Genomic DNA, 26,598 nt, shown 5'->3' on the forward strand with positions numbered 1-26,598 from the left:
CTGAGGTACCGGGGGCGCTGAGGGGAGCGGGGCTGAAAGGAGCGGGAGGCGCTGAGGGCAGCGAGGATGAAGGGCCGGGAGGCGCTGAGGGGAGCGGGGCTGAAGGACACGGAGGCGCTGAGGCGCGACCATGAGGGCAGCGGGGCTGAGGTACCGGGGGCGCTGAAGGGAGCGGGCTGAGGTACCGGGGGCACCGAGGATAGAGGCTCACACGGCAGCCGAGCCCGTCCCCCGGCGGCCGCGCTGCCCCGGAAGAGGCGGAGCGGGCGGGCGGCCCCACGTGCGGAGCGGTGGCGGCATGGCGGGGATGGAGGAGATGGAGCAGATAGAGCAGAAGGAGCAGCGGGGCGGCGGCGCGCCGGTGACCGACCCCCGCGGGGTGCTGCGGCAGGGCCGCGCCTTCCTCGACTTCTTCTGGGACATCGCCAAGCCGGAGCAGGAGGTGCGGCTGGCGGCCACCGAGAGCCTCCTGCGGCACCTGCGAGAGGGCAAGAAGGTGAGGCGGGGGATGCGGGCGGGCAGTGAGTGACACCGCTCATCCCTCTGCTCCCGCTTGGGAACGCATCGGGGCGGACGGGCACGGGCCGGGCCGTGGGTCTGGCGGCCGGGCCGCGCTCGGAGCAGCCCGGACATCGCTCAGCTCGGTCTCTTTTGCAGGACGATGAGCTCAAGTACACCCTGAAGCGGCTAGTGGAGGGACTGGGAGCCACCCGCGAAGCCGCCCGCCCTGGCTTCAGCTTGGCCTTGGCGCAGGTCAGTGTTTCCCAGCGTGGGTCAGAACCGTCGGCAGCCTGCTTGGAGTGTCTTTTGCTGTCTGTGCAAGGCTGGAGGGCTCCTTTCTGGCTTCTCCTGTGTTCACATGGGAGGGAACACTCTCACAATAACCGTAGTGATTTTAAATAATGCTGTTCTGCTTTAGAAACTCTTATAAAGTTACGAACTATATCAATAAAACATTTGTACTGCAGAATTCAGTCCTGCTTCAAGGACTGTCCTTAATTTACAAATCTCGACCAAGTTTTCAATTACTCTGCGTTTACTACTGTTACTACTTCTTAAAACTGTCTTGCTGTTGATCAGTTGATGTAAGATATCTGAAAAGGTAACTCTTTAAAGAACAATTCATTGTTGTTTTCCACCACAGTGGTTGAGTCTGTAACATGGCAAAGACTCCCAGCAACTGGTATCACCAGTGTGTGGCCTCATCTCACCTGAGAATCTGAGAAAGCAGAGGAGTCTGTGTGTTTCCTACTTTGACCAGAGCCTTGCCCCTGATGAAAAGTTTGATCACCTCTGTTACGGGGTCAGGCAGTTTCAGCAAAATGTTCTCATTATTTTTCTGTCATGTACAGGGAAAACCCCTAGAATATCAGCAGGTATGTTTGTGTTTGCATAGAATCCTAGAATGGTTTGGATTGGACGGGATAATTAAAATTTATCTTGTTCTACCCCCTTCTTCTAGACCAGGTTGCTCCAAGTCCCATCCAGCCTGGCCTTGAACATTTCCAGGAATGGAGCAGCCACAGCTTCTGTGGGCAACCTGTGCCAGGGCCTCTCCACCCTCACAGGGAATGATTTCTTCCTAATATCTAACCAGAATTGACCTTCTGTCAATGTGAAGTCATTCCTCCTTGTCCTGGGTCTCCAGAGTCCCTCTGCAGCTCTCTTGGAGCCTCTTTAGATCTCTAAGAGACTCTGAGATCTCCCTGGAGCCTTCTCCAAGCTGCACAACCCCAGTTCTCCCAGTCTACTTCCTGTTCTATACCTCTTTGCTGATCTACTTGTCTTTATTCTGGCCTGATAAAGCAGCACATCTGCTGCTGTGCTGAACAACTGTTCAGCTCTATTTTAGCTTAACCCAATACAATGTCATGAAATGGAAGAACTGCAAACAGCTGTTCCATCTCTCCCCTCAGGTTTTGCGGGCTTTTGAGGAAATTCCACTGTGCAGCATTTTGGAACAGATAAAAGAAAAACACAATCTGGAAAAAGTGAAAAAAGTAAGTCAGCTCGTGGCAACATTTGCCAACTGCTACTTTAAATGAACTGTGCTCTATTATTTGAAGTCTTGCTGTATAGTGTTGTTTTGAGGTTCTTGTTAAAGCAAGTACTACTACTATAATGAAATAACAAACGTTTCTAAAAATTGGAAGTTGATGACATTGTCATCTGGCCCTGTTTTAGGTGAGATTTGTCAGTGTGATGAAGAGGAGCTGTAGGACAGTTCTTAAACATTGTGCAGGGAGTTGCTTTTCAGTATGTTCTCTTCCATGGTGGAGTGTTCAAAGCTGGACCTTTCTGCCATCTTGCTCCGCTGATCATGTAACTGCATGTGTAATCTGGCCTCTCAGGAGAATAGATTTTTACCTTGTGGTTTTTTTTTTTTGTTTGTTTGTTTGTTTTTTTTTTTTTTTTTTAGAAACTTGTGAGAAATGCTGCTTTTGGGAACTTTTTTGGAGTTATGGCTCTGTTCCAGTCTGGGCGGCTTGTGAAGGTAACACTGCTGTCAGGGGTGTCAGCGCTGGTTCTGGAGCTTCTGATGTGGGAAGAGGATTGACAGAGAAAGGCTGGGCCACTGGGTAATCAATGCAGTGGCACTTGAAGCATCAATTTCAGTTAATTTCTATTGCATCATGCATGGACTCTTTGTGCCTTGTTAATGTCTGTTCTGAGAAGACTGTAGGAACTGTGTCAAATAGTGCAGGAGGTTCCTACCTCTCCTGGAAGGAAGGGATCTGTTGTTGTATCCAGCTGGAAAACATGATTTTGGGACAAGCTGAGTGGCCTATCAAGAAACAATTGTGTGTTTCTTATTATAAGTAGGCATAAACATCTAAAGAGTGGATTATTACCTGAGTCTTCAGTTTAATTTTTGATATATGTCCTCTGGTTTTGGCCTGTTTTTCCTTTCTAGGACCGGAAGGCTCTGCTGGAGAGCATCCAGCTTCTCCAGCAGCTGTCAAACCACCAAACACACCTCAGGGATCTGCCCCGCAAAACTCTCATTGACATCACCTCTGAGGTACAGGCACAGCCTGTGGGCTTGGGGCTTGGCTTTGGGGTCACCTTTTCCTTTGGTTTGTTCATAGCTGGAAGTTACAGGGGGTGTGGGAGAGTGAGTGTAAACTGTGGGAGCTGTCCCTGTATTGCCTGTGGGCAGATGCTTGTGTTCTGGGAAGGGCTTAGCCTAGTTTGACTTCATCATGGACAATCCCACAGGCTGTTGTTTCCCGTTTCACTTGCTTGGATGATGTGTTAGACCATCTGCTCTTTTGAACAGATGTATGCTGAAAATTCTGAACAGCAAACTACCTTTTTTTATGCACCAAGCCTGGGCCCAAGGTTGAAGTTTGGGCTGTTGGAAGTGAAATGATGCAGGGACAAGGAGTAAAGAGCTCTGAGTATGTAGTAAAAGAAAAGAGTTTATTTCCTTTTTTTAAAGTGGGTATTATTTGTAGACATGAAGAATTGCAGTGTTAAATAAAAGTAGTTTCCTTGTCCCTGGCTGTACAGGCAGAGCAGTCAGGCAGCAAGAGGACAATTGCAGCTGGAGTCAGTTGACCAGAATTGGTGTCTTATGACAGCAAACTGTCCTACTCCCCATGGTTTAGCACCTGGGACTGTCTGGCAGTCTTGGACACATCCGTTTTTTATTTTTCCTTGTGTCACTGTAAAGACTATTTCTAGAGTTTCTGCAAGCTTTTAGTAAAATGTCCTCCAATGCAGATACTTTATTGTACTTACTTCACTGCAAGTTAGTAAAATGCCCTCAGATATTTCACATGTGCTCTCACCCTTGTTCCTGTCTAGGTACCTGAAACTGTGTTTGAGGAGGTCCTGTTTGACATCTTGCAAGGTGACCTCTCTTCAGCCTTCACATCTCCAGAGAACCTGCACCTCTTGCTTGTGGGTATGCAGAAATTCCCTGGTGTTCTGAAACCTAAAAAGCTGAAGAAGCTGTTCGGCTCACCTACTGTTGTAAATAAGGAAAATATTTCCAGGTAAGTTCTTAAATAAGGAGGTTTAAATGAATATTATTTTCCTCCTGGCCAGCAGTGGGAGAAATGTGGCTGTGATTCTGATTCCTGCTTGTATTTGTCATTTCAGGTGCTGCTAAGGGTTAGGTGTTAATTGTTATGTAGGTTCCCAGGTTATGGTTGTGTCATTTCTCCCAGGAGGCACAGCCTGCAGTGCTCAGGAAATGTTTTCTGTCTTTCAGAAGGATGAATTTGGCCTTCAGCAATTCCCTTTTAGGTCAGATCTCTCACATTATTTTATTTCTTCTTCTAGACTTGTAGAGCTTCTGAAAAATGCTGCCAAGTCTGAGAAGGAAGACAAGAAATTGCCCAGTGTAGTGTTTGATCTGCTACAGGTTGCGCTGAAGGAAGGTGCCTTTGAGGTGTTCTGGAATGAAGTTGTGGAGAATGGGCTATTGAAGGAGAAATCAGGACCTGTGAGGTTTGTTTTAACATACACTCTTTGTCTTCTATATTATCCATCTGTTTCTTGACCCAGAGGTTTTGACTTCCATCTCCCTGCATGCTCCTGGACCCTGCCCCAGCCTTTCCCCTGTGTGTGGATTTACTGCTGTGCTTCAGGCTCAGGGAATGTTCTTTGTTCCCACTCAGTTACATGTGCTACCGACTGCTGGGCAGTGCTCTCCCCTTGCTGTCCATGGAGCAGCTGCAGGTGGTTCTCAAAGGGAAGGTGATGCTGCACTATGGAGAACACGTGGTGGCCACTCAGGTAGGTCTCTGGACAAGCTAAAGGCCATGGATTGAGCACAAATCATCTCTGCCCCACTCCTAGTTTCAAATTATCTTGTATAAAAAAAGTTTATGTAATTTTAGACCTTGAACTCTTACTAAAAGCAAGGTTATTGTGTATGACCACTGGTTGCAGTGGACTGAGTGTAGCCTGTGTTTGACTGTCACTGCCTATTTTAAGGGTATGGAAACTGTTCAGCCCTGCCCCACCTGCTTTCATTGCTGCTGCCAGGAAAGCTCTAATGATGGGGGAAGCAGAGGAAGGGCAGCCCTCAGCAAATTGACAGTGTCATGTGTTGTCCTTTAACAGTCCCTTTGCTTTTGTGTGTCCAGAAGCTCCTTTTTGTTTATCATTGTGCTGGGTGTCACATCAACATTGGAAGGCAAAGACAAAGAGGGACAACTCGTTCTTTTGTTTGTTAGTGCTTGTTTCAATAAGCACATCTGAGGTTTAAACACAAAATTTATTTGGAATTGGATTTTGAAGCTTCTCTTCCTCTTTCCCTACTGGGAAGCCAGCAAACAACACAACGCTGCAATAAACAGAAGAAAAGTAAAAGGGGAATACTGTTAAAAATCGCTTTTAGCTTTGCTTTTTGTGGTAACACAATCCCAAACCTCTTCGTGTGCACCCCAAAATAGTTGTAGTCTCTTGGGAGAGAGAGGTCTGTGTGATCTTTTTGTTCTGTTATCAGAGCAGCCATAGGTGTGTGGGTTTGCTCTGCAAATACTGCATACCATGGTGCCTCCCTAAATGGACCAGTCTTCTCCAGGATTTATCCACTGGCTTAGTAGTTTTCCTATTTCTTACTCTTTGTGCTTGTTGCATAGCAAATTAGGCTGTATTCTTCCATGTGCATCAAAATCTTTTTTATTTGGTTCCTATCTGAAATGTACAAATCCCTTGAAGACAATGAGACTAAATGGAAGAAGCTCCTAATATTGTTGATGATGAGAGAGTAGAATTTGATTCTGGTTTTGGGGTTTGTTTTGTTTTGTTTCTTGACATAGGTTGTTTGTTTTGAGAAGTAAATGCTGTTACCTTGTACTTCCTTATGGGATTCTGGTGATTATTGGAGATGGACCTAGACAAAGCTGGAGTCTGAAATTTGCTGGCAGTTATCCTCCTGATTCCATGTTTTTGTCAACAAGGGAGCAAATAAACCTGATTTGCTTTTCTAGAGAGGTGATTGATGAACCCCTGTTGTGAGCTAATAGCCTGTTTACAGTGTCTTTCCTGGATTTTTTCTCCCAGTTTTCATATTGATGCACAAGTATTGAGTTCTCCAACAATGGCAGCAGGAGCTTGCTAAGTTGTATTTTCTGTGAGATTTCTTTCAGGGGTATTTGTGTTATAATTGGATGGATTTTTAGTTAATTACAAGTTTATAGCTCCTTTATTTAAAAGAACAGTGTTCCCTAGACTTTTGTACTATTTCTGCTCCTGCCAGGTCTCTGTATTGAATGTGACAGAGACCAAACAAGTTACTTTATTAATTTAAAAAAAGATATATTGGACTTTTGGAGTGAGACCACCTCTTCAAGATTTCTCCTATTAAGCATTTATTTATTTTTTTTTCTAGGACAAGTTGAGTGGGATTAAACACTGTGGGCTGTTAAAAGCTGTAGGGGAATGGGGTGCATGGTGGAACAGGACATGTCCTGGTGGTCTCAGTGCTGCTGGACAGTGTCCAAGGCCAGCAGCCTGCCAGCTCTATGCCGTGTGGGGCAGTGCAGCACAGGCTTAGCACAAAACAGCCACACCTCAGGTATGAGTTTTAGCTTAAACATATCAACTCTCCCTCCTTTCAGAATGTCCCAATGCTTCTGATGCACCAGGGAGAGAAGGTGGCATTTATTCTAAGCCCTATAGGTCAGCAGGCTCAGGGCTGCTAGATAAGACTGGAATTGATGGTGAGGAATTTCCAAATCTGGAGAAACTCTTAAGGCAGGTGATGTGAGAAACATCCTGGAACTTTCACCCAAAACTGAGAGTTGATCAGCCTGGGAGCTGAGTTGCCCTGGCCAGCATGTGCTCCATCCTGCTGAAGTCTCACTGTTCTGGAAGGTGCAAATTAGGGGTGATCCTGGTCCATGGCAGGGTTCTGTGGTTATAGTTGTTATAGTGGCTGCTGCTGTGAGAGGAAGACCATGTGGTGAAGTTGATGACTGACTGTAAACCTTAGGACAAATATTCAGTCACATTACTTTAATTTACTTACTGCAGCCAAATCATTTCATGTGATTTACACTGCAAGTGTTAGAGGCCAGGTTGGACGGGGCTTGGAGCAACCTGATCCAGTGGATGTTGTCCCTTCAGGCCCATGGCAGGGGACTGGGAATGAGATGAGCTCTGAGGTCCCTTCCAACCCAGGCCATTCTATGATTCTATTATTTGTATTTACAGAGCCATTCAAACTGAGTGTGAGGTTCCTGACCTGCTTCTTTAACTGTGTTTTTTAGTCTCCACAGGGGTTTAAGTTTGCTACAGAAATGGAGGGATACATAGATACATTTCTGAGTGGCTGCAATGACCCAGAAAGGCAGCTGGCTGTGATGATGGGCTTCTCTACCCTCACCAATCAAGGGAAGCCAGTGTTGTTCAGTGCTTCCAAGGTAGTCAGACACCTGCAGGCAGTGGCCTTGCAAAAATACATCTGCTGGCTCAAAGACATGTTTCTCAGGCCAGACTTGGACTGTTGTTTAGACTTCTCCAGTAACCGGCGAAAACAGAACTGGGAAAATGCCGACATGTGAGTACGTTGCACCTTCCTCTCAGTGTTTGCTGGTTCCCTTGCCATGAGCTGGCAATTGTTTATTTCCTCTATCTCAGAAAGTTCAGCCCCAGCATCTGACTCTTTTGCTGGGATAAAACTCAGTTCTGCAAATTCTGCAAGCATATTGAGAGCCATTCAGCCTGCCCAAAGCAGACTGGATCACCAAAAAAGCCTTTTCTCTTCTTTTTCTAGCCCCGACAGTTGCTTTGGAGAATATCTCTGGTGGTTTCCTCTTTCACTACATCATCTCAGGTCTTTGTAGGAATTATGCCTCTCTTTTATCTGTGTATTAGACATATCTGTGTATTAGAATAATGGAATAAAGGGAATAAATGAATCCTCCATGTCACAGCCCTTTCCCAGGGCAGATTATGTATTACCTGGCATCTATAAACCTCACTCTACTGACTGCTGCAATTCTTGAAGTGCTTTTTTTGTTCATCTGCAGACACTGTGGGTAAATAGATTGCCTTTTACATAGTAAAAAGCAAACTTGAGAAGACTATATCTCTTTTGTACCTGTTGTTTTGTTACTACATAACTTTGCCAATTTTAGTGTTTAAGGTCTCTAAATATCTGAAAGGCGCTTCCTGATGCAGTGGATTGTGCAGTGTGTGTTTATGTTGGGTTAGTGTTCACACTGCTGATTGTGCCCACCTTCTTATTCGCAGAGCACAACAGAAGACTGCTCGATTGAGAAAATGGATCATGCACAGACTGGTTAACATCACTGAAAGTGCAACGAGGAAAGAAGAGAGCCATGTGATGGACATTGCCAGGTGAGACTGATGCAAAGACAAATGTACTTGGGATAATTCTGTGTAGCTCAACAGCAGTATTCCATATAAGCTGTCCCCATGATACTGGGCAAATCCAGTAGTGGAAGTGCTCCATAATAAATGATTTAGGAGACTAGATTTTATTTTCAAAATACCTTCTGCATAATTGGACTAACCTGTGTGATAAGTAGTTGGCACTTAAAATCACATTAATCCCATTTCTTTTCAATAAATTTTCCATTCCTGCTTGCCTAAACTGCTTGAAGATATTTTTAACATCAGGTCTTAATAAGTATTTATCTGTCACTTAAAATGTCTTGGAGGGTATGATGGTCTTAGTATTGTGTTTTGTGGCCTTATGTGTTGGTGCTTCACTTTTGTGAAGTCTTGAGCATCTTTTTCCCTTCATTACTGTGTATGTCTGGAGTAAACAGTCTCACTGTAAATAGTGGCTTTTTTCAGTGCTTGAACTTCCTCGAGCACGGAGTTGTTTGGTTTGCATGCATGAGCTGATTTTGCTTTGTTGTGACCAGTCTGGGTTTTCATTTTGTTCTTATTTCTGTCTATTCTAGGTTTTGCTTCTTCCATGCTTTCTTTGTTGCTAAGAAGAAGAATTCCCAGATAGCTGAGGCTAGTGTCCTTCCATCAGAGCCCCTAAGTGAACGGGATCATACAGAGATAGAAAACTACTTCTTTGGGTAAGGATTGGATTGCATGCTTTAAGCTTGGAAATTTCTCTTTTTTTCCTGAGGATAAGATCAGCTTGTGAACAGTGGGGCAAGAAGTTTGGAATGGTAGCTGCTGTAGGAGCATTTCTCTGACTCCAGCACCAGGAAATGGCTTTTTTTAAGGAGATAGATATTTCAAAGATCTGTGTTTTGTCCATGGCAAATCTGATGAGTATATGTGGGATGATATGGCTGGTGTGGAGTTGAGCTCATACTGCTTTTTCCCATAATAGTTCCGTTGCCTCTGTTGCAAGCTGGAAGGGGAAGGAGCCAGGAGACAGGTGCTGGGGTTGTGCTGGTGGCTGTTGGCTTTCTGTCCATTCTGTGTGAGAGGTGCTGGTGACTCCACAGCCCTCCCTGTACTCAAGAACTTGATAGAGTTGGTCATAGATGTTTTGATTGCCAAACTTCAGTAGAAGGAAAGCAGAGGACATGGTGAGACAGAGAGTGAGAAACAACTGAGATTAATAGTGTCCTCGAGAGCACCAGATAGCTTGGGGCCTCCAACATAATGAGCTCTGCACTACTAACTTGGCTACATGTGTGGGTTGAAAGCTGGGCACAATTTGGGCTGCAGTGATTAACCAGAGCTCTGGGATGAGAGTGCTTTGCTGGTGGGAATTATTTTGGAAAATGGGAGCAGGCCATTTGGTTCCTCTGACAGTAACATGGTGGCTTATATTTCTTTGCAGGTTACTTCAGACATTAAACACCCTGCCTGTTCTGGGGGATACAGCAAAGACTGCCGCCTTGAGAGGAAAGCACATCCATGGTGTGACTGCAGATGGGAAGCTGTGGATCCTTCTCCTCACTGAGTATGCCAACAAGCTGCTCTCCAGTGAACATGTCAAAGCTGTGAAACCTTTTACCAAGGAACAGAGGGATATCTGGGACAGGTGAGACGCTTGGGAAACTGGGTGCTGGCTTGGTGAAGTGAGAAAGGTGGGAGAGCCCTGGCCTTGGTTTCTCTTCAGGACCGTAAAAGAGATGTATTCCCTTTGCCTCCTGCTGTTCTGGTTGCTGTAGCACAGCCATTTCACAGGCAGTGGCAGTTCTTTTTCTTCCCTTTGAGTATCCTGCACCCATGACTGGGTTTCAGAATGTCTTTCTGTTTCTTTTCACCCCATTCCTTTCTTCCTCTTCCTTCCATATGTTAATTGTGTGATAGCCATGTCCTTTTCTATTTTTGCTCATAGTCCTTCTCCCAAACATGATTGTAATGGTTGGCTCATTTTTTCTCTTAATAATGCCTGTACAAACTTCTGAAAGACTCTTTTCTGGGTTTGATTCCCCATAAAGGTCTCCACAGCCTTAGCTGTGGTATTAGGAGTGTAGTCTGTGCATAATTGCAATTTTTTTATAACCCACATTCAGTGAGATACTATTATTGGGTTAAGACTGTACTAAAACAATATCCAATGCCAGTAAGTGAAATGTTAAGTATGCAAAACACTACTATAGTTTTGGTCACGTTTTTAGTCTAGTCATATGAGATGATTTGCTGTTGTAATTGTGAAAAACTCAGAGAGATTTCTTTCTTCAGAACACTTCAGTCTGCAAAGAATTTGCAGAAGAAGGAAAACAAATCAGACAGTGCCAAAGTTGGTGCTTTCCAACAACTTCTGCTTTCAATGGCTATTCATCTTTTCAAGGTAAGATCCCTGATGAATATGTCTGTAGTATAAAACAGGCTGATAGCTGGGCTTTCTGAACACCAAGATTGGGAGTTTCTTTGTGTTCAGAGATTTAGCCTTTCAGAACTTCTGGCTTCTGAAAATGGGCAACGGGAAGCTAATAAACTGTGATTCTTACACTGCCTGTAGAGGTGTAGTGGGCAAAGCTTGGCCTGAGCATTAGTTCTGACCTTGATTTGCTGCTGACTGGAGCAATTTTTACCTAATTTCATGGGTTTTTTTCTGCAAAAGAGTTGCTGTAGCTGATTGTAATATTTGTACCTGTTTATAGTGGTCCTTAGATTTAGAGCATATTCCTTGTGTTGTTAGTAGTGAGGAATTCTGAGCCTGTTTATTTCTGCTTGTGATTAAACAGAATCAGCCTGAAACAGTAGATGTTCTGAGCGACCTTCTGAGCTGCACAGAGAAGGCATTCAGCAAAGAAGCCAAGAAGAAGAAGAAGACTGGTGAGTCCTTGCTACAGAAGGAAAGGCAGTGGGACTGTTGGTGGTCTGTCAAAGACAAAAGATGGCAGTTCTGCATTAGTGAAGCACTCTGCTGTGGTTCTGGCTTGATGCACTTACCCCCAGGAGAATCCCTTCTTCATTCTCTTTGTGTGCCATTCTAAGCCTTCTGCTCCAGCTCTGTGTCTGCACTGTCAGTGGGTTGTGTTCCTGTGTGCCTCCAAAAGGGGAGCTGAGCTCTGTAGGTGCCCTTGTTTGGGGCAGCACTCCAAGGGACTCCATTCTCCTTGAGTCACTGTTCTGTGTGGGCCAGTGGCTGCTGGTGTCTGCCTGGCAAAGCTGTGGGCTCCAACACCCAGCAGGCATGGAACTAGTTTTCTTCTTAGCTTGAGTTCTGAGCAAAGTGAGTGTATCCTCTGTGTACACACAGCGTGTTTGGAGATGGAGGCTGATCCTTGTTTAGGGCCTGTGGACCCTCTAGGTTGGGACTTGACCAGGAAAAAAACAGGAAAAATCTTTTGACTTCCTCTCCAGCTGTGGTCTTGTTCTCCTGAAATTTGTGCAAATCAATTTGAGGGCACTGTGAAAATAAAAGCTGTAATTCTTCGGTGCTTTGGTTGGTTGTAGAGCAGGATTCCCAAACTTTTGGACTAAAGGACAAATTTCAAATGCCATCACTTTCCATGGGCTGCTGTGACTTCTGATTTCACTGGAAACACTGTAAAATGGATGTACTTTTGCTAACCAGCTACTAATTGCTTTAATGTGGCAAAGTAGATGGCACACAACTCACAGAACTAAATAATGATTGAATAAATCATTACTAACTTAATATAATGATTTAATAAATAGTAGCTTTTGTTACTTGGTAAGCCTTTACAGTGTTCAAAAGACCATTTCAAGCACGTTTCCCCCTGTGGTTTCTCCCTGTAGTTTCTCCCTCCCAGCCTTCTGGTCTGTGTTGCTGAGTGGGTACTTTTAAGGGTCAGCTAGAAGGACAATTTTATTTTTTATTCTTTGGTGAATTTTTCTGTAGTTTCTTACTGCCTCTTCCTGTCATTGTTTGTTTGTTCCTGTGCAGAGGACTCAGAGCCGGGATGGGTTGAGGTGATGGTGGAAGTCCTTCTCTCCCTCCTTGCCCAGCCCAGCCTCCTCTTACGTCGGATTTCCAAGAGCGTGTTTGCATGGATATGCCCTAACCTGACCAAGAGGGGCTTGCAGCTGATCCTGGATGTAAGTGAGGCACTACCAGGGCCTTGTACTGTTTCTCTGTTTTGTCCCTAACAGATGTATGTAGAAGCATGTCTCGATTTTGGGTTTAATTTAAAGTCTGCTTGATTTAGGAAATGTCCAGTGATGTGTGTTACTGAATTTGAACTGTAGTTTAGAAAGAGTTGGGGCTTTTTTGTTGGGTTTTTTGGGGAGGAGTTTTTTTTACAGGAGCCTGAGGTCTGCTAACTTTAAGCTGTATTATTTGGTAGTTTTAGGCTGAAGAAATTCCTGGGTCAGTTTCTATAACGGGTAGATTTTATGTGAGTATAAATGGTAACATTTCTTTTTTTTCTAGAAAGGTGCTTTTTTCAGAGAGGTGCTAAAAATAAGTGACACTAAAAATCTGAAATGATCATATCACTAAGAAAGGTGATGTCTACTGAGAAAATATGTGGATTGCAAAGGTGGGCTGTCAGGTGCTTTGTGATGAACCTAATACTTCATTTGTAACAAACTAAGATGTGTGATGCCATCAGCCTCTTCAGTTTTCTCCACCTTTTTTGTTACTTACAGAAAGAACTTGGCATGTTAACAAGCAGAAGGTTAATGCCCTTAAAATTCTGTTATTCAGCTGGTTTACCGTGCTGAAATTTCTGCCTGTTGTACACAAGAAATGCTGAAAAACAGAACACTGAAAAAACACAAGTCCCCTTTTTTTTGTAGGTTTTTGACCCTAACCAAGAGCAAGATGAAGAAAGTGCAGTAGTTGTGATGGAGGAATCAAACAAAAAGACCAAATCTGCACAGGACACGGTAATTGTGCCATTGCCAGCGACAAACGCTTTTCATATCCTCAGTGTTTAATGTTTCCCCTGAACTGTGTTAATAGATCAGCATCATTCCTCTATTTGAGAAAAACTCTATTAAGATTTATTTTAAAGGTTCAGCACACAAGTGGCTTGTTGGAAGTGCATGCTTGAGTCTCTTGGCCTGCTGTTGTAAGTGTGGCTGGTTGAATAGATGCCTTTCTGAGAAGAAACAGCTGCATTCTGAAATGAGCAGACAGGATTGTGGCTGTGATGCACAGCTGGATTCCAGATCTCACATTTTTAAGGACCGTAGAGATTCAAGTCACAGGCATCAGCAGAGAGGAGGGTCAGATGGGAGCTGTTCCTTGGAAGCTTCCCTTTGATACTTATTTAATATGACAGAACTCTGCATTATATTCCACTTTTAGCTCTTGTGGAGACTTGGTACCCCATTATCTGAGGTGTCTGTACTTGAATCTGAGGGTTAGAAGGAAGGCAGATGGAGAGGGCAGGGTTGAGGTTTTATTTCTGAACAGTGATACATCTGAGCATTGAGTTGGGCTTGTATGGTGGACTCAGGAGATGAACTTTCCTCCCTCAGGATGAAGAAGGAAGCGAGGACTCCTCAGATGAAGAGGAGTCCACTGACAGTGAAGATGAGGAGAATGAAGAAGTTGATGAAAATTTTCGCAGTCAGCTGATGAAAGTTCTCCAAGCAGGGAATGCTGTGGTATGTTTTCACTGCCTACCTTGATAGAGATACCAGGAGATTGGGATGGTGAGTGGTGATCTAGTAACCCTCATCCTGCCTGAACTCATGCAGTCTCAGCCCTTGCAGCCATCTTTGTATGGCACTTGAGATAGCTCAGCGTCTTAGGTGAGCTGTGGGAATAAGTCACTTGTCTTCTTATTTATTGTTCATATGTCTTGGAGCACTTTAGCTTGTTCAGTCTAGCCTGACACAGCTTGTGCTTCTTCCTGTAATAAATAAGATTGATGTGAGCTAAAGCACTGAGATGTATGTGGGCTGGCCTGTGAGGAGGAGAGTTCCCTGAAGGCCACTGGAGATCTACTATAGCAGTGATAGAATTTGGTTTAATGATTCCAATAAAGGTTGCAGACATAGCAACATATGAACCTCTTTACTGAAGGTAAAACTGAAGGAGGAACAGCACAGAAGGAGTCAGGTCAAAACCTCAGCCTCTTTCCTCTCCTGATCCTCTCTACATGTCAGTGCTGGGCAGCAAGATTACCTGATGGGAAATATAAATGAGATTTCTCATGGGTCTGAGCATCTGTGTTCCCTCCCTACAGTATCATTCTGGGTTAGCTACATCCCTGCTTGGGTCTGGTCTTGGCTCTGGTTCCCTCCCCACTGTCTTTATGAAGTCTATGAGTTGATGTGTTGGGTTTTCTCTTCTGAAAGGAAGGAGATAAGAGTGATGAAGAGCTGGATGATAAGGCTATGATGGCTCTTGACAAGAACATCTCAGCCCTTTTTGCTGAGCAGCAGAAACGGATCGAGGCAAAGAAAGATGAGAAAGAAAGAATACGGAAAGAGAAGATCCTACGGAGGGATTTCAAGGCTAAGGTGGGAGAGAAGTGTGTGGTGTGAAGACCTCTGGCTTAGTAGCATGTTAATTGAAGCCTATGCATGCCATGAGCTACCTAACACTGAACAGCTTGGACATTCACATATGTCATGAGCTCCTGGGAGCTGGGGCTGGATTGCTCTGGCTTTGTACAGCACCTGGCACAGCCCTGTTTGGGTCAGTGATTGGGGCTTCACAGGCCTGTGTGAACACCAGGATTGTGCTGTCGAAAGGTGCACCATGTTTTCATTTGCTGATCTGAAATGCTTGAATTGATAAGATCCTTTTCCACAGCTACCTAAAGATGTGTGTCAGGTTTTTTTTTAACTGGATAAGCTTGGTGTTCCTTAATGAGACATGCATAAAATGCCTCGGGTCATTTTGCAACGTCAGCTTTCTTTGGCTTGGTATGCTGGTAACATGGGAGGGGATTTTGATAAACCCCTGGTTGGTTGTGACTGTAATGCTGAGTTCAGGCCGCCTGGTGCCAGCATGGACCTTCTGGGACATTCCAGCATCCAGGGACAGCTCCAGCTGCTCCCAGGCAGAAATGGGAATCAGGAGTCAGGTTAACCAAAGCTGAATAGTGAAGTGAGCCAGGGGCTCTGCTGCATTTCCCTTCTGATGCTGTTCTATAAAAGCTGATTTTATGCTAATGCACTGTCTGTAATTCAAGGGGGGCTTGCAGGGGTGAGAGCTGTCAGTCAGTGGTACTAACAGGGACTTGTGCCAGGTTAGAATGACTGCAGGTCTGGCCAGGTGACACTGATTCTTGTAACTGTTCTTTCTAAATGGTGTCACTGCACAAAGTAGAGATGGAACCAACAGACAACTCCTAATCTTCAGTTTCAAATTTTAGTTTTCAGTTTCCCATGCCCTAACAGTAGAAAAGATACCAGAATGTGTGTAGATCTCAGCTGTAAATAATTTTCTTCAGCCCCCTCCAGCTGCCCCACAACCCACTGGTAGGTGCTCTGGGTAAATCCATCTTGTTTCCCTGTCTGCCATACTCCTCACATTGATAACTGTGTTTGCAGGTGTTGGATCTGATTGATGTGTTCCTGGTAAAGCAAGCAGAGAACCCCTTGGTGTTTGGTATCATTGAGCCCCTGCTTCAATTGATTGAACAGTGCATGAGCTCAGATTCTGGCAAGCAGGAGCTTGACTTCCTCCAGAAAACAGCTAATATCTTCAGGTGAGTGTCCCAAGACCTCCATATAATAGACAATGGCTCTTGATAAACAGCTGTGGTATTGGTTGAACACCAGGAGCTGTCTTTCTAAGGTTGAAGGCAACTGCTGTGCTTAGAGACTGTGTAGGTTAGATTATCAGCACCACACACATACACAGTGCTTAGTCATAACCTGCAGGAAAGGAATTGGGATCTGGATTTTCTAGGCTAAAGGACTTGAAGTGTCAAACCTGTTTGCAGGTGGAAGCCTCAAGAACAAACACAGGCATTGCAGGTATGGAGCCATGTCACTAAATACCTCCATGGGCCTCTGACCTCTGGGCCAGACCATGCAACAACTCCCAAGGCTTACAGAGTTGCTGCTGTGGCTGGAACAAACTCAACAAGCTATTTATGAGACAGGCAGAGTGCAGATTCCCTGTCCAGGGCCAGAAGTGAGGGATGATACCATATAGACAGACATAAGGCATGGTGTGTCACATGTGTCCTCTCTGCACCATTTCTTGACATCCTCAGCCCTCTCTAAAGCATTTCCAGTGCTGATGTCTCATGCCAGCTGAGAAGCAGTTGAGAAGTCACAAGGTTTGAGGTAGTCAGTCCCCTTTGTGGGAGCTCTGAAGGGAAGTCGGCTCTGATGCCTAAATTTGTGCTTGAAGGTGAAGAGTGTTAAGTGCCTTCACCCTTCTTGCCACAGCCATGTGCTGCCCACAGCTAGCATTGTTTGTTATCACTCACTGTGTTCTGGCTTTGTTCTCACTCACCCTGATAGTGCTAAGTGTTCCCCAGAGCTCTGTCTGTGGGTAATGGATTTGTTTGATGCTGTGCAGGAACTCGCTGTGCCGCAATAAGCAGTACTGCAAGAGGGTGGCCCCTCTGCAGGAAGATGTGCATGCCTTAGTGCAGAGACTTGTCCAGAAAGCCTGCAAGCACAACGACTCTGCAGTGGCTCTCTATTACTTCAGGTGAGTGTTCATTATGACCATCTCTGCTGATGCTGTGAGATCTGGGCAGGCATGATGTTTTGTGTTAAGAGCTCTGGGAAGCAAGAGCCTTGCAGAAGGGTTGATACCAGCATCTGTGTCTTACATAAGGACTAGTCAGTCCTAGCAGTATGCAGCTCTTTCAAACGTCTATTTTTTGGTGATTGTCTTTTATAACTTCTGTGATACAGAAATGGTCTGGTATAGCATTGCTGCTGCTGGTGGGAAGTGCTTTCTTGAGGCTTCCTCTGGGAGTAATGCAGTGTGTGTGATTCCGTGGGGGATGAGTGTAAACCTGTGATGATTGTTCTTTAAATGTGGTGTTTACTGTCTCCATGATGGCACAATGCGGACAATAGCAATCAAGTCCTGACTGTACATACCAGTGTTTTCTCCTTTGCTGTAGAATACAGGAAAATTAGGATAAGGCAGATATGTATTTGTTAGAAAGATGAGTGATCTGGCTGTTCTGTGGTGTAAATAGGAGTGCCATTTACCAGCAGGCTCTTCTGTGACATGCAGCCAGTTCATGAAGACTTTCTGTTGTGGTTTGAAAGCAAAACGAATGAGAGGCTCCAAGTCAGAGATATAATTTAATAAGAAGAAAGGTAAAAAGGTAAAAGTAAAATAAAATAAATGCAATAACACAAAGGACCACTGACAGAGTCAGAATACAACCTGAGCAGGATGGTGGAAGCAGTCCAGGTGAAGTGCTCTTCCTGAAGCAGTGATCCTGTAGAAAGGTCTGGTAGCCCTGCTCCTCTGGGAATCCAGTGGATGAGTGCCCTTGCACTGTCCCACATACCAACTTATATCCAGGTGAGAATGCTTGGCTCCTCCCCCTGGGCAGAGCATCTCACAATAGCATGAGAAGTGTGAAATGGGTCCTTGATGGCCCATTAACAGAGATAACTCCTGGAGGGAGTTACCTGTGACTCATGGGCCATTAGCAGAAGACACCCCAAAAGTCATTAGCAGAAGACACCCCAAAGGCGTTAATGGGCCATTAGCAGAAGACACTCCAAAGGCCATTAGCAGAAGAGGCAGGGGGCTTGGGAAAACACTAGCCCACCTGGTTTCAACAGTTCATGAAGATGGTGATAGAATAAATACTTTGTGTACATCCTACACTGCAACCCAGGACACTTTCATGCTCAGTCTGGGATTTTTCAGTTCAGCATGTCTGCAGTGGGTACCATGTTGCATGGTCAACCCAGTGCCATCAGACATTGCTGGCTCTGCAGCACATGTCCCTCATGGCTGTGCAGGAACTGTGGTACTTCTGGCAGCATGGGGCTGGCTGTGCATGCTGCATGGTTCCCCGACAGCTTCCCAGCAGTGGCAGTCCTCAGTGGAGCAGTGCCCAGTAAATACTGCACTTTCCAAAAGCACAGAGGTCTGCATGCTCTCCCAGTGGATACACCTGAGTTCTCCAGCACGTGGCAGCTGAGGCTGAGGCCACACTGCAGCACTGGCTGAGCTGTGCAGGCTCAGAAATCCTGGGCAAGGTGCAGAGCTCCTCCAGCAGTGCCAGTCAAAAGCATAAGCTTGAGAAAACCAGGCTGATAGTAGGTATATCAGATTGTGATGACAAATAATGAAATGATTCAGCTTCCTGAGATTTCTTTGTTTTTAGGTTTGCCCAGAGTGGGTTAGATTGAGAGAAGAGACCCTCTCAAATTCTATAACCATCTTTGCTACCAAGTAATCTGCCTGCTTTGCTTGGCCTCTGCCCTTAGGTAGTTTTGCAGTGGCACTGTGGCAACTGCTGTGTTCTCCGCTTCTATTTTACAGTGCCTCATTATACCTGCTCAAAGTGTTGAAAGGAAGCACATCATCAGCTCTTCCTCCCCCTGAGCCCGAGGAACAGAGTGACAGCAGAGCAAAGCAGGAGTGCCAGGTGAGACACGAGGCTGCTCCTGAGGGTGTGTTTTTTCCCTGGTTCTGCTGAGTGGGCTTTCCTTGTTCATTGTCACTGCTGCTTGCAGGTACCTGTCTACATGATTTCCATAACACTGGAAAGTTCCCCATTCCTTTCTGGCCCTCACCCTCCTGCCCTTCAGTGTGTGCTTGCCCATAGGCACAGGGACTGCTGATTCAGTGGATCCAGGTTGATGTCCAAAGAAGCCTCAAGTGTATTTGTGCTGTTCTCCCTGATTTGCTGTTTTTTCCATTGAATTCCTGGCAGTCACTCCTGAGGTAGTTTCCAGCGGGTACTGAGGAGCCGGAAGACACATTACAGTGGGGGATGAGAGTAAACTCCATTCCCCTGAAGTTTGGGTTAAGGTGAAGAGTGAAGGGTGAAGAGTGTGTGGGGCAGTCCAAATTTCGATGGTAGTTGTTTAGAGGGAGACTTCATCTGATTGTGCTGCAGGTGTCCTTTACTACGAGACCCTTAGTCTGATCCCCTTTCACCTGCTGTCTCTGCTGCATTTCACAGGTCTCAGAGTGTGGTGACCCTTTATACTGGGCACCCCACTCCAGTCACCTCCACTAGAAATTTTGCAAGTAGTATCTCAGTCTCACCAGCTGACCCTGACCTTGCCTCTGTACCCCTCAAATTGAGCACAGCAATTAGTGCCTTAATCTTGCTGACATCTTGTGGGGTAGAAAAATAAACAGAGCTCCCTCATGGAGATGACACACACTGAGGTATTACCGCAGGCTGAAAAGACAGTCAGTGTTTCTAGGGCTTATGAGAAGTGGAAGGTGTTAATCCAAGTAACTCCTGTGCAATTCTGAGCCTTTTGTGAAAGAAAAATAAAAAGGGAGATCTGGGGAAAATATAAACAACATACTTGACTTTGAGGCTAGAGTGAGGCATGCTTCACAGCATCCTTGTGCAGATTCACAGGGAAGCCTCTTATTCCAGTTGGAGCAGAGCTCTGGCCCTGACCAGGCACGGGGAAATGAGAGCTCAGTTCATCTGATGCTGCTGATGCTGACATTGTGTTGAGGCCAGTGAGGTTTTGCAGTGGGGAACCAGAGACAGAGGTGTGGTGTGTTTCCCGTGAGTTGTGCTTTGTGAGCATAATTTGGAGCTTTTTAATAAGCAGGAAAGTGGAACTAGAGCAGACACTAGGAAGCGGTAGCGAAATTTATGGAAAAAACTATAGAAGAATTTTTTTTCAGTAAATATATGCATGGAAGAAGAATCAGTTGTTTCCTCTGCAGATGTGTGTGTTAAATAACTGCTAAGTAGAGACACTCAACTAGAACAACTGAAGTCATATCTCAAGACCCATTTTTCTTGTTCCACTTTAACCTGTGTTCAGCTGCAGTAGCACTAGGAGTTTGACCTGAGATTGGGACACCACTTTAACTTGGCTTTAGACTTCCATGGGACTGTGGAAAAATTTCTGGGGCAGAGGCTTACTACTGTGAAGATTACAGCTTTTTCCTCCTGGGCTCTAATTTTTGACTCTTCCCAAAGAGCAGTACTTCCCTGGCAATATGAGAACAGTCAGGAACTTTGGGATGCAGTGCTCCACACTTGGCTCTTCAATGACTCCTGTTTGTTTAGATCCATGTAGCCTGAGCAGGTCTGTGTGTGTGTCTGGGATTCTTGTTCCCCACCAGAGGGGGATATTGGAGCATGGACACAGTTTTGGGATTGCTGGATCCCTGATCAGTGCTAGGGCTTGTCTGCTGAGTACCCAGGAGTCCTGGGCATAGATGTTGAGCATTTGAAGATACAGATGTGTACATACACTAAAATCTACAGATACAAGGAGCTCCTCAGCTGAGAACACCCTGTGCACAGCCCAGCTACTGCAGGATGGGCTGCAGTGCTCTGTGAGCCTCGTGTACTAGACATGGCAACCACAAACCTAGAGCACAGCCCCCACACTACATGGAGTGTGTGTAGCCCTACTAGGAAGCTGTGCTGCCCTTCAGTGACAAGGCCATGTGGCTGTCAGTGCCTGGGGCAGCACATTTGGGCCCCACTGGGCTGTTTCTTCATGGCTCTGTGTCGTATCTCAAGCATAACTAATTGTTGGAAAAACCTCTTAGAACTGATGAAAATTACATTGTTGGTGATTCATTATTGTGTTTCATTGGAAATGCTTTTGTTCTGGTTTTTTTCCTACAGCTTTTGAACCCAGGCTGTTTGAATGTGAAGAGGGTGGTTGTTATCTACCAGCAGGCACTGACCCAGTTCCTCAGTAAACGGAACAGTCCCCTGACATGCTCCATGTTCCATGATCTCTTCCAACGCTTCCCAGTAAGTGCTGCTGATATGTACTATGTTGGCTTCTGCTGGCTCCAAAGAATGATTATAATTCTGGGGAAAGTAGGGAGAGAAACTTATCTGCCTATTGCAGAGTTTTGAAATTGCTGTGAGGATTTCCTAGGATTTTCACCTGCTCAGACTCTTAGACTCAGTTTTTATAGCAACATTGTAGGAGGCCAGGATCTTATTTATGGTCTGGATTGGGATACCTCATGCAGAAAACAGGTGAACAGCAGGCTGCTCTTTAAAACATAGTCTAAGAAGCTCTAATGTTTTACCAGTATTTAAGATGACATGGATGAGCAAGGTTTGCACAAAGGCAAAACAGGTCTCCTTGTTTGAACAACCAGTGTAGTTCCTGTCCAGCTCTGCTCTGACTGCGTCCTTAGTTTTTCAGTTTTCTTCCAGAAGGCTGAAGAGTATAAAGTCTAATTGGAATCTAATTTCCAAGCCTGATATTCAAACAGTGCAAGTGTCTGAAATGTTTGAGATATTTCCTGCAAGCTTGACCTATGCCTAGGGCTGGTCTCCTCTATGAGGACAGCCAGTTTTTAACAAACAGACCATGGGCCTGAATGTCATACAATTCTCCAGGGGCTTTTAGGTCAGAGCAATCTGGAGACAGCTGCCAGAAGCCCTTTCTCAAAACCTTTCAGCATTGATGTCTGACGTGAGGGTGGGAGGAGATGTGTAACTGGGGGAGGATCCTTTCAGACTGAGGACTCCATCCACGAGGGAGTTCCTCTGCTTGCCACCAGCCCACAATGCCTCCTACATAAGTTTGAGAAATGGAGGGAGAGCAGGGTTGGGTGTTGCCCACGTGGACAGCAAACTTAAGATTCCACCTGCAGGTTTCTAAAGCCTTTGGATTCCATATGACTGTTCCTTGTAGGATTGTCTTTTAAAATCATCCACATGTCTTTCTAAATACCTCCAGGGATGGTGACTCAACCACTTCCCTGAGAAGCTTGTGCCAGTGCCTGATAACTCTTTCAGTGAAGAGATTTTTCCTTATACCCAATGTAAACCTCTCCTGGTGCAACTTCAGGCCTTTTCCTTTTGTCCTGTCATTTGTTCCCTGGGAGAAGAGACCAACCCACACCTGGCTACAACTCAACATATTCCTCTTTGCCTGGGGCTGGGGCTCTGCACAGCGTGAATTGACACTACAGAAAGTGTCAGCCAGATGCAGACTTTGGTTTTCAACTGGCAGAGCATAGGGGCTGAAAAATGCTTGCCTGATTTTTCCAGATGAAGAGAGATGAAGAGTTTTGCTGCTGCTTTTTTGTTGTGATCAAGATTTCACTCAGAGCTGGTGTGAACAAAGCTGTTAATTTTCAAGTAAACTGTTGCTGGTTTCTGGACACTTTCTTGTGTCATTTTCTTCTTACTCAAGAGGCTGTGTAAAATATAGACTGTTTTGCATGAAAAACAAGCCTGTCTGTCAGCAAACCACTAATAAGAGACTGTCTTTCTTTGTTACAGATCATGTGTAAGCCATTAGTAGGTACTCTTGTGGAGTTTATCACAGCAGCAGCCAGGCAACATCAGCAGGTAAGAATGAAAGTAAACAAACTGTAAAGTAAACGAAGTATACAAAGCTGTATAACATTCAGTCAGAGAAGTCACTTAAGCATGGCAGCTCAGATGGTTTTTAATAAGTTTATAATGTGCTTTTAGGGCTGCCCAGTTTTGGAAGTGGCTTCTGTGGGGGGGCAGAGCTTTTGCAAATACGGCCTTGCTGCTGTGTGAAGTGGTAGAAGTACCACACAATATATCCACAGTCATGGGGGTTCTTTGGTAGCATCTCCCTTAAAAACTGCCTGCAGCTTTCAGGGTTGAGGCCTGATTGTGGTAGGGGTTGACTCCAGTTCTTATTCCTTGATTACTTCCTTTTTGGTAAGATGTTCCTTGCTATTAATGGGGTGTGCTGTAGTCTCTGCCTCCTCGTGCTGCCTCGGGGTCAGGTTCTGGAGTCTATTCTGTGCCTTGCCACCTCTCTTGCATTTTACAGTCCATGAGCTGCTGTGTTTAGTTTAAAACCACCTGTACCACAGATCTGATTTTTGATGGTTGGTTGCCTGTGCCTGACTAACACAAAATTAGTGGAGCCTTATCAATAAAACATTGCAGGGTGAGTGCACAGCTCAGTGTTGCTGGAGCAGGGAATGAGGCCTGTCTGGATTTTCACTGCACTGGGGGGGCCTTGCACACAGTTAACAACCAAAACCCCTCTAGGCCAGTAGCACTGTCTCAAACTTTCCCACCCCCCAGCTGTACCCTGTGTCTGTCCCCTGCAGAAGTGCATCCTGGATTGATCTTTCTGTTTCATAAATAGCTGGTTTATTGTTTCTGATCATTGGAGGGAGTGTGAAGGGGTAGGTATGTGTTTACAGTAGGGCTGCTTTACTTTGTCACTGTTAATTGCAGTTCAGACTGTTTTAACCAACAGGGATGGCTTTTATTTAAAGAAGACAAAAAAAAAAGTGTGAATTGAGCTATTAATAATTTCAGTGGATGGTAATAAGGATGTATTACACAAATAACAAATTAATTGTAAGGCACATACTTGATCTCATCCTCAGGAGACCAGAACAGCATCCCAAGCAGACAGCTCCATTATGTGGGTATCTTTGCTTCTCCACAGGGAATAGCATTGTACTTCTACCAGGGCTTCCACAAAGCTGCTTGAGCTTTGTTTGCAGAGCTTGTTTGCCTGTGGGTGGGAGGAGTAGGGGAGGACATGTGGAGTGTGTGGGAGCTGAGTACAGAACATGGATATACTGCTGTTCAGACACAGGCACATGGAGAGTGAGCTCTGGAAAGCCTGTGGAGCTTGGAGTTGCAGCTTTACATTTTTTTTGTAAAAAATGCAGTGCTTCCTTTTCAGGAATTCTGGCTTTACAGCATGAAATGTCCAGATTTTCAGGTCTTCAATTAAATTTTCTCACTGATGCTAAATGCAAATATCTTTTGGTGGTATCCTAGTGGGTAGGGTAGAAGTCAAGCTAGGTGGGGTGTATGGCAAAGTGATGTGGGTAAAGCAGGGGATAACTTCTCCCTGGCAGCGTCTGGGAAAATGAGGTGGAAGGACTCAGCTTCCAAAAGGGCTGAACTGACTCAAGAGTCCTGAAAACACCAAAGGTCTCATGATACTCTGAATTTGGCCAGCCCTGATGACTGAGAGGCAAGTGGGGTGGTCTCCTACTTTTAGCCCTGAATATTGACTTCTAATCATTAAACTGGCTTAGTCCCAGGGACTGGGGGCTTAATTTCTGTTCTAACACTCCTGTTGTTAGTGGTGCTTGTTCTGGATATGGCTGCTGCACCTGTATGGACAGCTAATCCCACTGGGATTCTGACTCCTTGGCTCTGCAGACAGCTTTAGCAGGGAGTCCCCAGGGCCACACCAGGTGGGAAGAGCCATGTTCTGCAGGGGAAGGTGGAGGCTCAGCTCTGAGCAGGTGTCTTGTGTTGGCCTGGTAATGAACCCTGGGGCTCTGGGCCAGCAGGGCTGCTGCCCACTGTCCCAACCAGCCTGGGGGAGAAGGAGATGCACCTTCACCTTGAGCTTTGAGGTAGTTGTGAATAGTGAAAAATGATTTGTGAAGAGGATGTGAGGGGGTTTTTCCTTCCTCCTTATCCTACATACCTGGGAAGTTTGTGAGGGCAGCATGGAGGCTGTTCCACATCTCCTCTCAGCCAGACTGGTCCCTACGTTTTTAGGGCCTCTGAGTAAGATCTTGTGGCCACTGGCCTGCATACCCAGCTCTTACTTCAAGAAGCTCTGCTCTTGCTGGGCCCTCTAGTGTGAAGTTAAACTTGATAATTTTTTTTTAATAAGTGATTATTACCCTGGACCAGCCTGGCTGAGGTGGGTTGCAGAACACAGTGTACAGCAAGGCCTGGGCTTGCCTGGGGTCTGGTCAAGAAAAAGCAAACCTGAACTGTGTGTGCACTGTTGTTCCTGTGCCTGCTGTTGTGGGCTGCTGCAGGTCTGTCAAACTCAGTTTCTGGGCAGTGGTAACAGAGAAGATCCTGTAGGAAATGCAGGAGCCATGCAGGTGCTGCTCAGCTGGCACTGCCTTGGAGAGGAGCAGTCCAGCCTCTCCAGCCCCAGCCATTTGTCCTGGGGACCCTCACTGCCTGCCTGCTGCCCAGATGTTCCTGCATTTACATCACAAAATGGGATATAAGGATGGTTTGGCTGAAAACTTACCTTGCCCTCACACACACACTTTTTTCCCCCTTTTGCCATGTTGAACTTCAGTCAATTCACTTGTTCTCAGGGCACAGGGCAGTCTGTTCAGGGGCAGGAGTGTCTAGGTGAAAACATTTATTTCATCAGAGACAGTGCTCATTAAAAGGAAATTAGAGCTTTTGTGAAGCTGGTACACGAATATTGTAAAGGAGAGATTGCATGTGCACTGTTGGCTGTAGCTGATGACCCAGGCAACTGGGTCTTGCACTGCTGCTGCCTTTGTGCTGTCCTGTGTCTCTCAGTTGGTCACCTCTAAAACCTGGAGAATAGCAAACCCTCAGTGGCAGTGCTGTGTATTTACAGTCAGAGGTGTTTGTAGCTATGGGAGTTAATGTCTTTCTGGGAAGTTCTTTTCTTTGGCCTGGGTATTTGCTGTGGAGTAGGGTGTCCTGGAGATAATTCAAAGGCTGCATCTTGATGCAGAATTTAGCAAAATAAAATGAAGCTTTAAAACTTCAGATAGTGTGACTGACATTGTCAGCCCTTTCCCTCTGACAGTGTTCCTACATGCCCAAAGGAGCAGTGAGGTTGTTCAGCTCCATTTTGAAGTAATTTGTGAGATAAAACAGCACTTTGGGGGTGGTGAGAGCTCTCAAAGCAGCTTTAAGTGTGGCTCACAGTGATTGGGTTGGTAGGTTTTCTTAGCAGTAAGCTCAACCTGTATAACAAGTTTTAAACTGGAAAGGTAAATTTGCAGTGATCTAACCGAGACTGAAGCTTGTACCTGTGGCCAAGTTCTGCTCCTCTGACGTTACTACTGGGGCACAGATTCCTGCAGGAGACAGTAATGCAGCAGTTTCCCTGGAAAAGGAAAGAGATGGAGAGATTGATGTTATTTATGGGTGGGGGAACAAAGGCAAGGGATGTTTTAACCAGGGAAAGGGGGTTGTCATCCTACCCTGAATTCATTTAGTACCTGTTTAAACCTGTACATCAGGAAGATACAAGATGTGTGTGACAGTGGATCTGCAAAACCACCTTGTTCCAGGCAGTTCATGCTTCCCAGCTGGACTCCTCACCCATTGTGAGACCACACTGGCTGCAGGACCCTGTGGCTTGTGCTCTGCTAGTTCAAATGCATTGTTGTGCCTGTGGCAGCTGGAGCTCTGAATGCTCAGTGATATTGGCTGG

At 45.5% G+C, this 26,598-nt stretch overlaps 1 protein-coding gene across 1 annotated transcript in view; it reads left to right on the forward strand.

The window, feature by feature from the left end:
- Positions 1–298: 298 nt before the first annotated feature.
- The window catches only part of MYBBP1A (MYB binding protein 1a), a gene marked incomplete at its 5' end in the record, with an annotated part of 57,357 nt that continues 31,057 nt past the window's right edge, over positions 299–26,598 (forward strand). Inside the window, 23 exons of the mRNA XM_083875183.1 lie at positions 299–496; positions 658–753; positions 1,917–2,000; positions 2,420–2,494; positions 2,915–3,022; positions 3,811–4,001; positions 4,291–4,458; positions 4,629–4,746; positions 7,230–7,519; positions 8,215–8,322; positions 8,895–9,020; positions 9,743–9,946; positions 10,594–10,702; positions 11,100–11,190; positions 12,269–12,420; positions 13,123–13,212; positions 13,810–13,938; positions 14,635–14,799; positions 15,838–15,995; positions 16,820–16,954; positions 18,767–18,872; positions 21,066–21,197; positions 22,692–22,760. Coding sequence (XP_083731309.1) covers positions 299–496; positions 658–753; positions 1,917–2,000; positions 2,420–2,494; positions 2,915–3,022; positions 3,811–4,001; positions 4,291–4,458; positions 4,629–4,746; positions 7,230–7,519; positions 8,215–8,322; positions 8,895–9,020; positions 9,743–9,946; positions 10,594–10,702; positions 11,100–11,190; positions 12,269–12,420; positions 13,123–13,212; positions 13,810–13,938; positions 14,635–14,799; positions 15,838–15,995; positions 16,820–16,954; positions 18,767–18,872; positions 21,066–21,197; positions 22,692–22,760 — 3,102 coding nt within the window. The remainder of the gene's footprint in view (positions 497–657; positions 754–1,916; positions 2,001–2,419; positions 2,495–2,914; positions 3,023–3,810; positions 4,002–4,290; positions 4,459–4,628; positions 4,747–7,229; positions 7,520–8,214; positions 8,323–8,894; positions 9,021–9,742; positions 9,947–10,593; positions 10,703–11,099; positions 11,191–12,268; positions 12,421–13,122; positions 13,213–13,809; positions 13,939–14,634; positions 14,800–15,837; positions 15,996–16,819; positions 16,955–18,766; positions 18,873–21,065; positions 21,198–22,691; positions 22,761–26,598) is intronic.

The sequence above is a fragment of the Zosterops lateralis genome (genome assembly GCF_965231275.1).
Source record: "Zosterops lateralis genome assembly, chromosome: 19".
NCBI lineage: Eukaryota > Metazoa > Chordata > Aves > Passeriformes > Zosteropidae > Zosterops > Zosterops lateralis.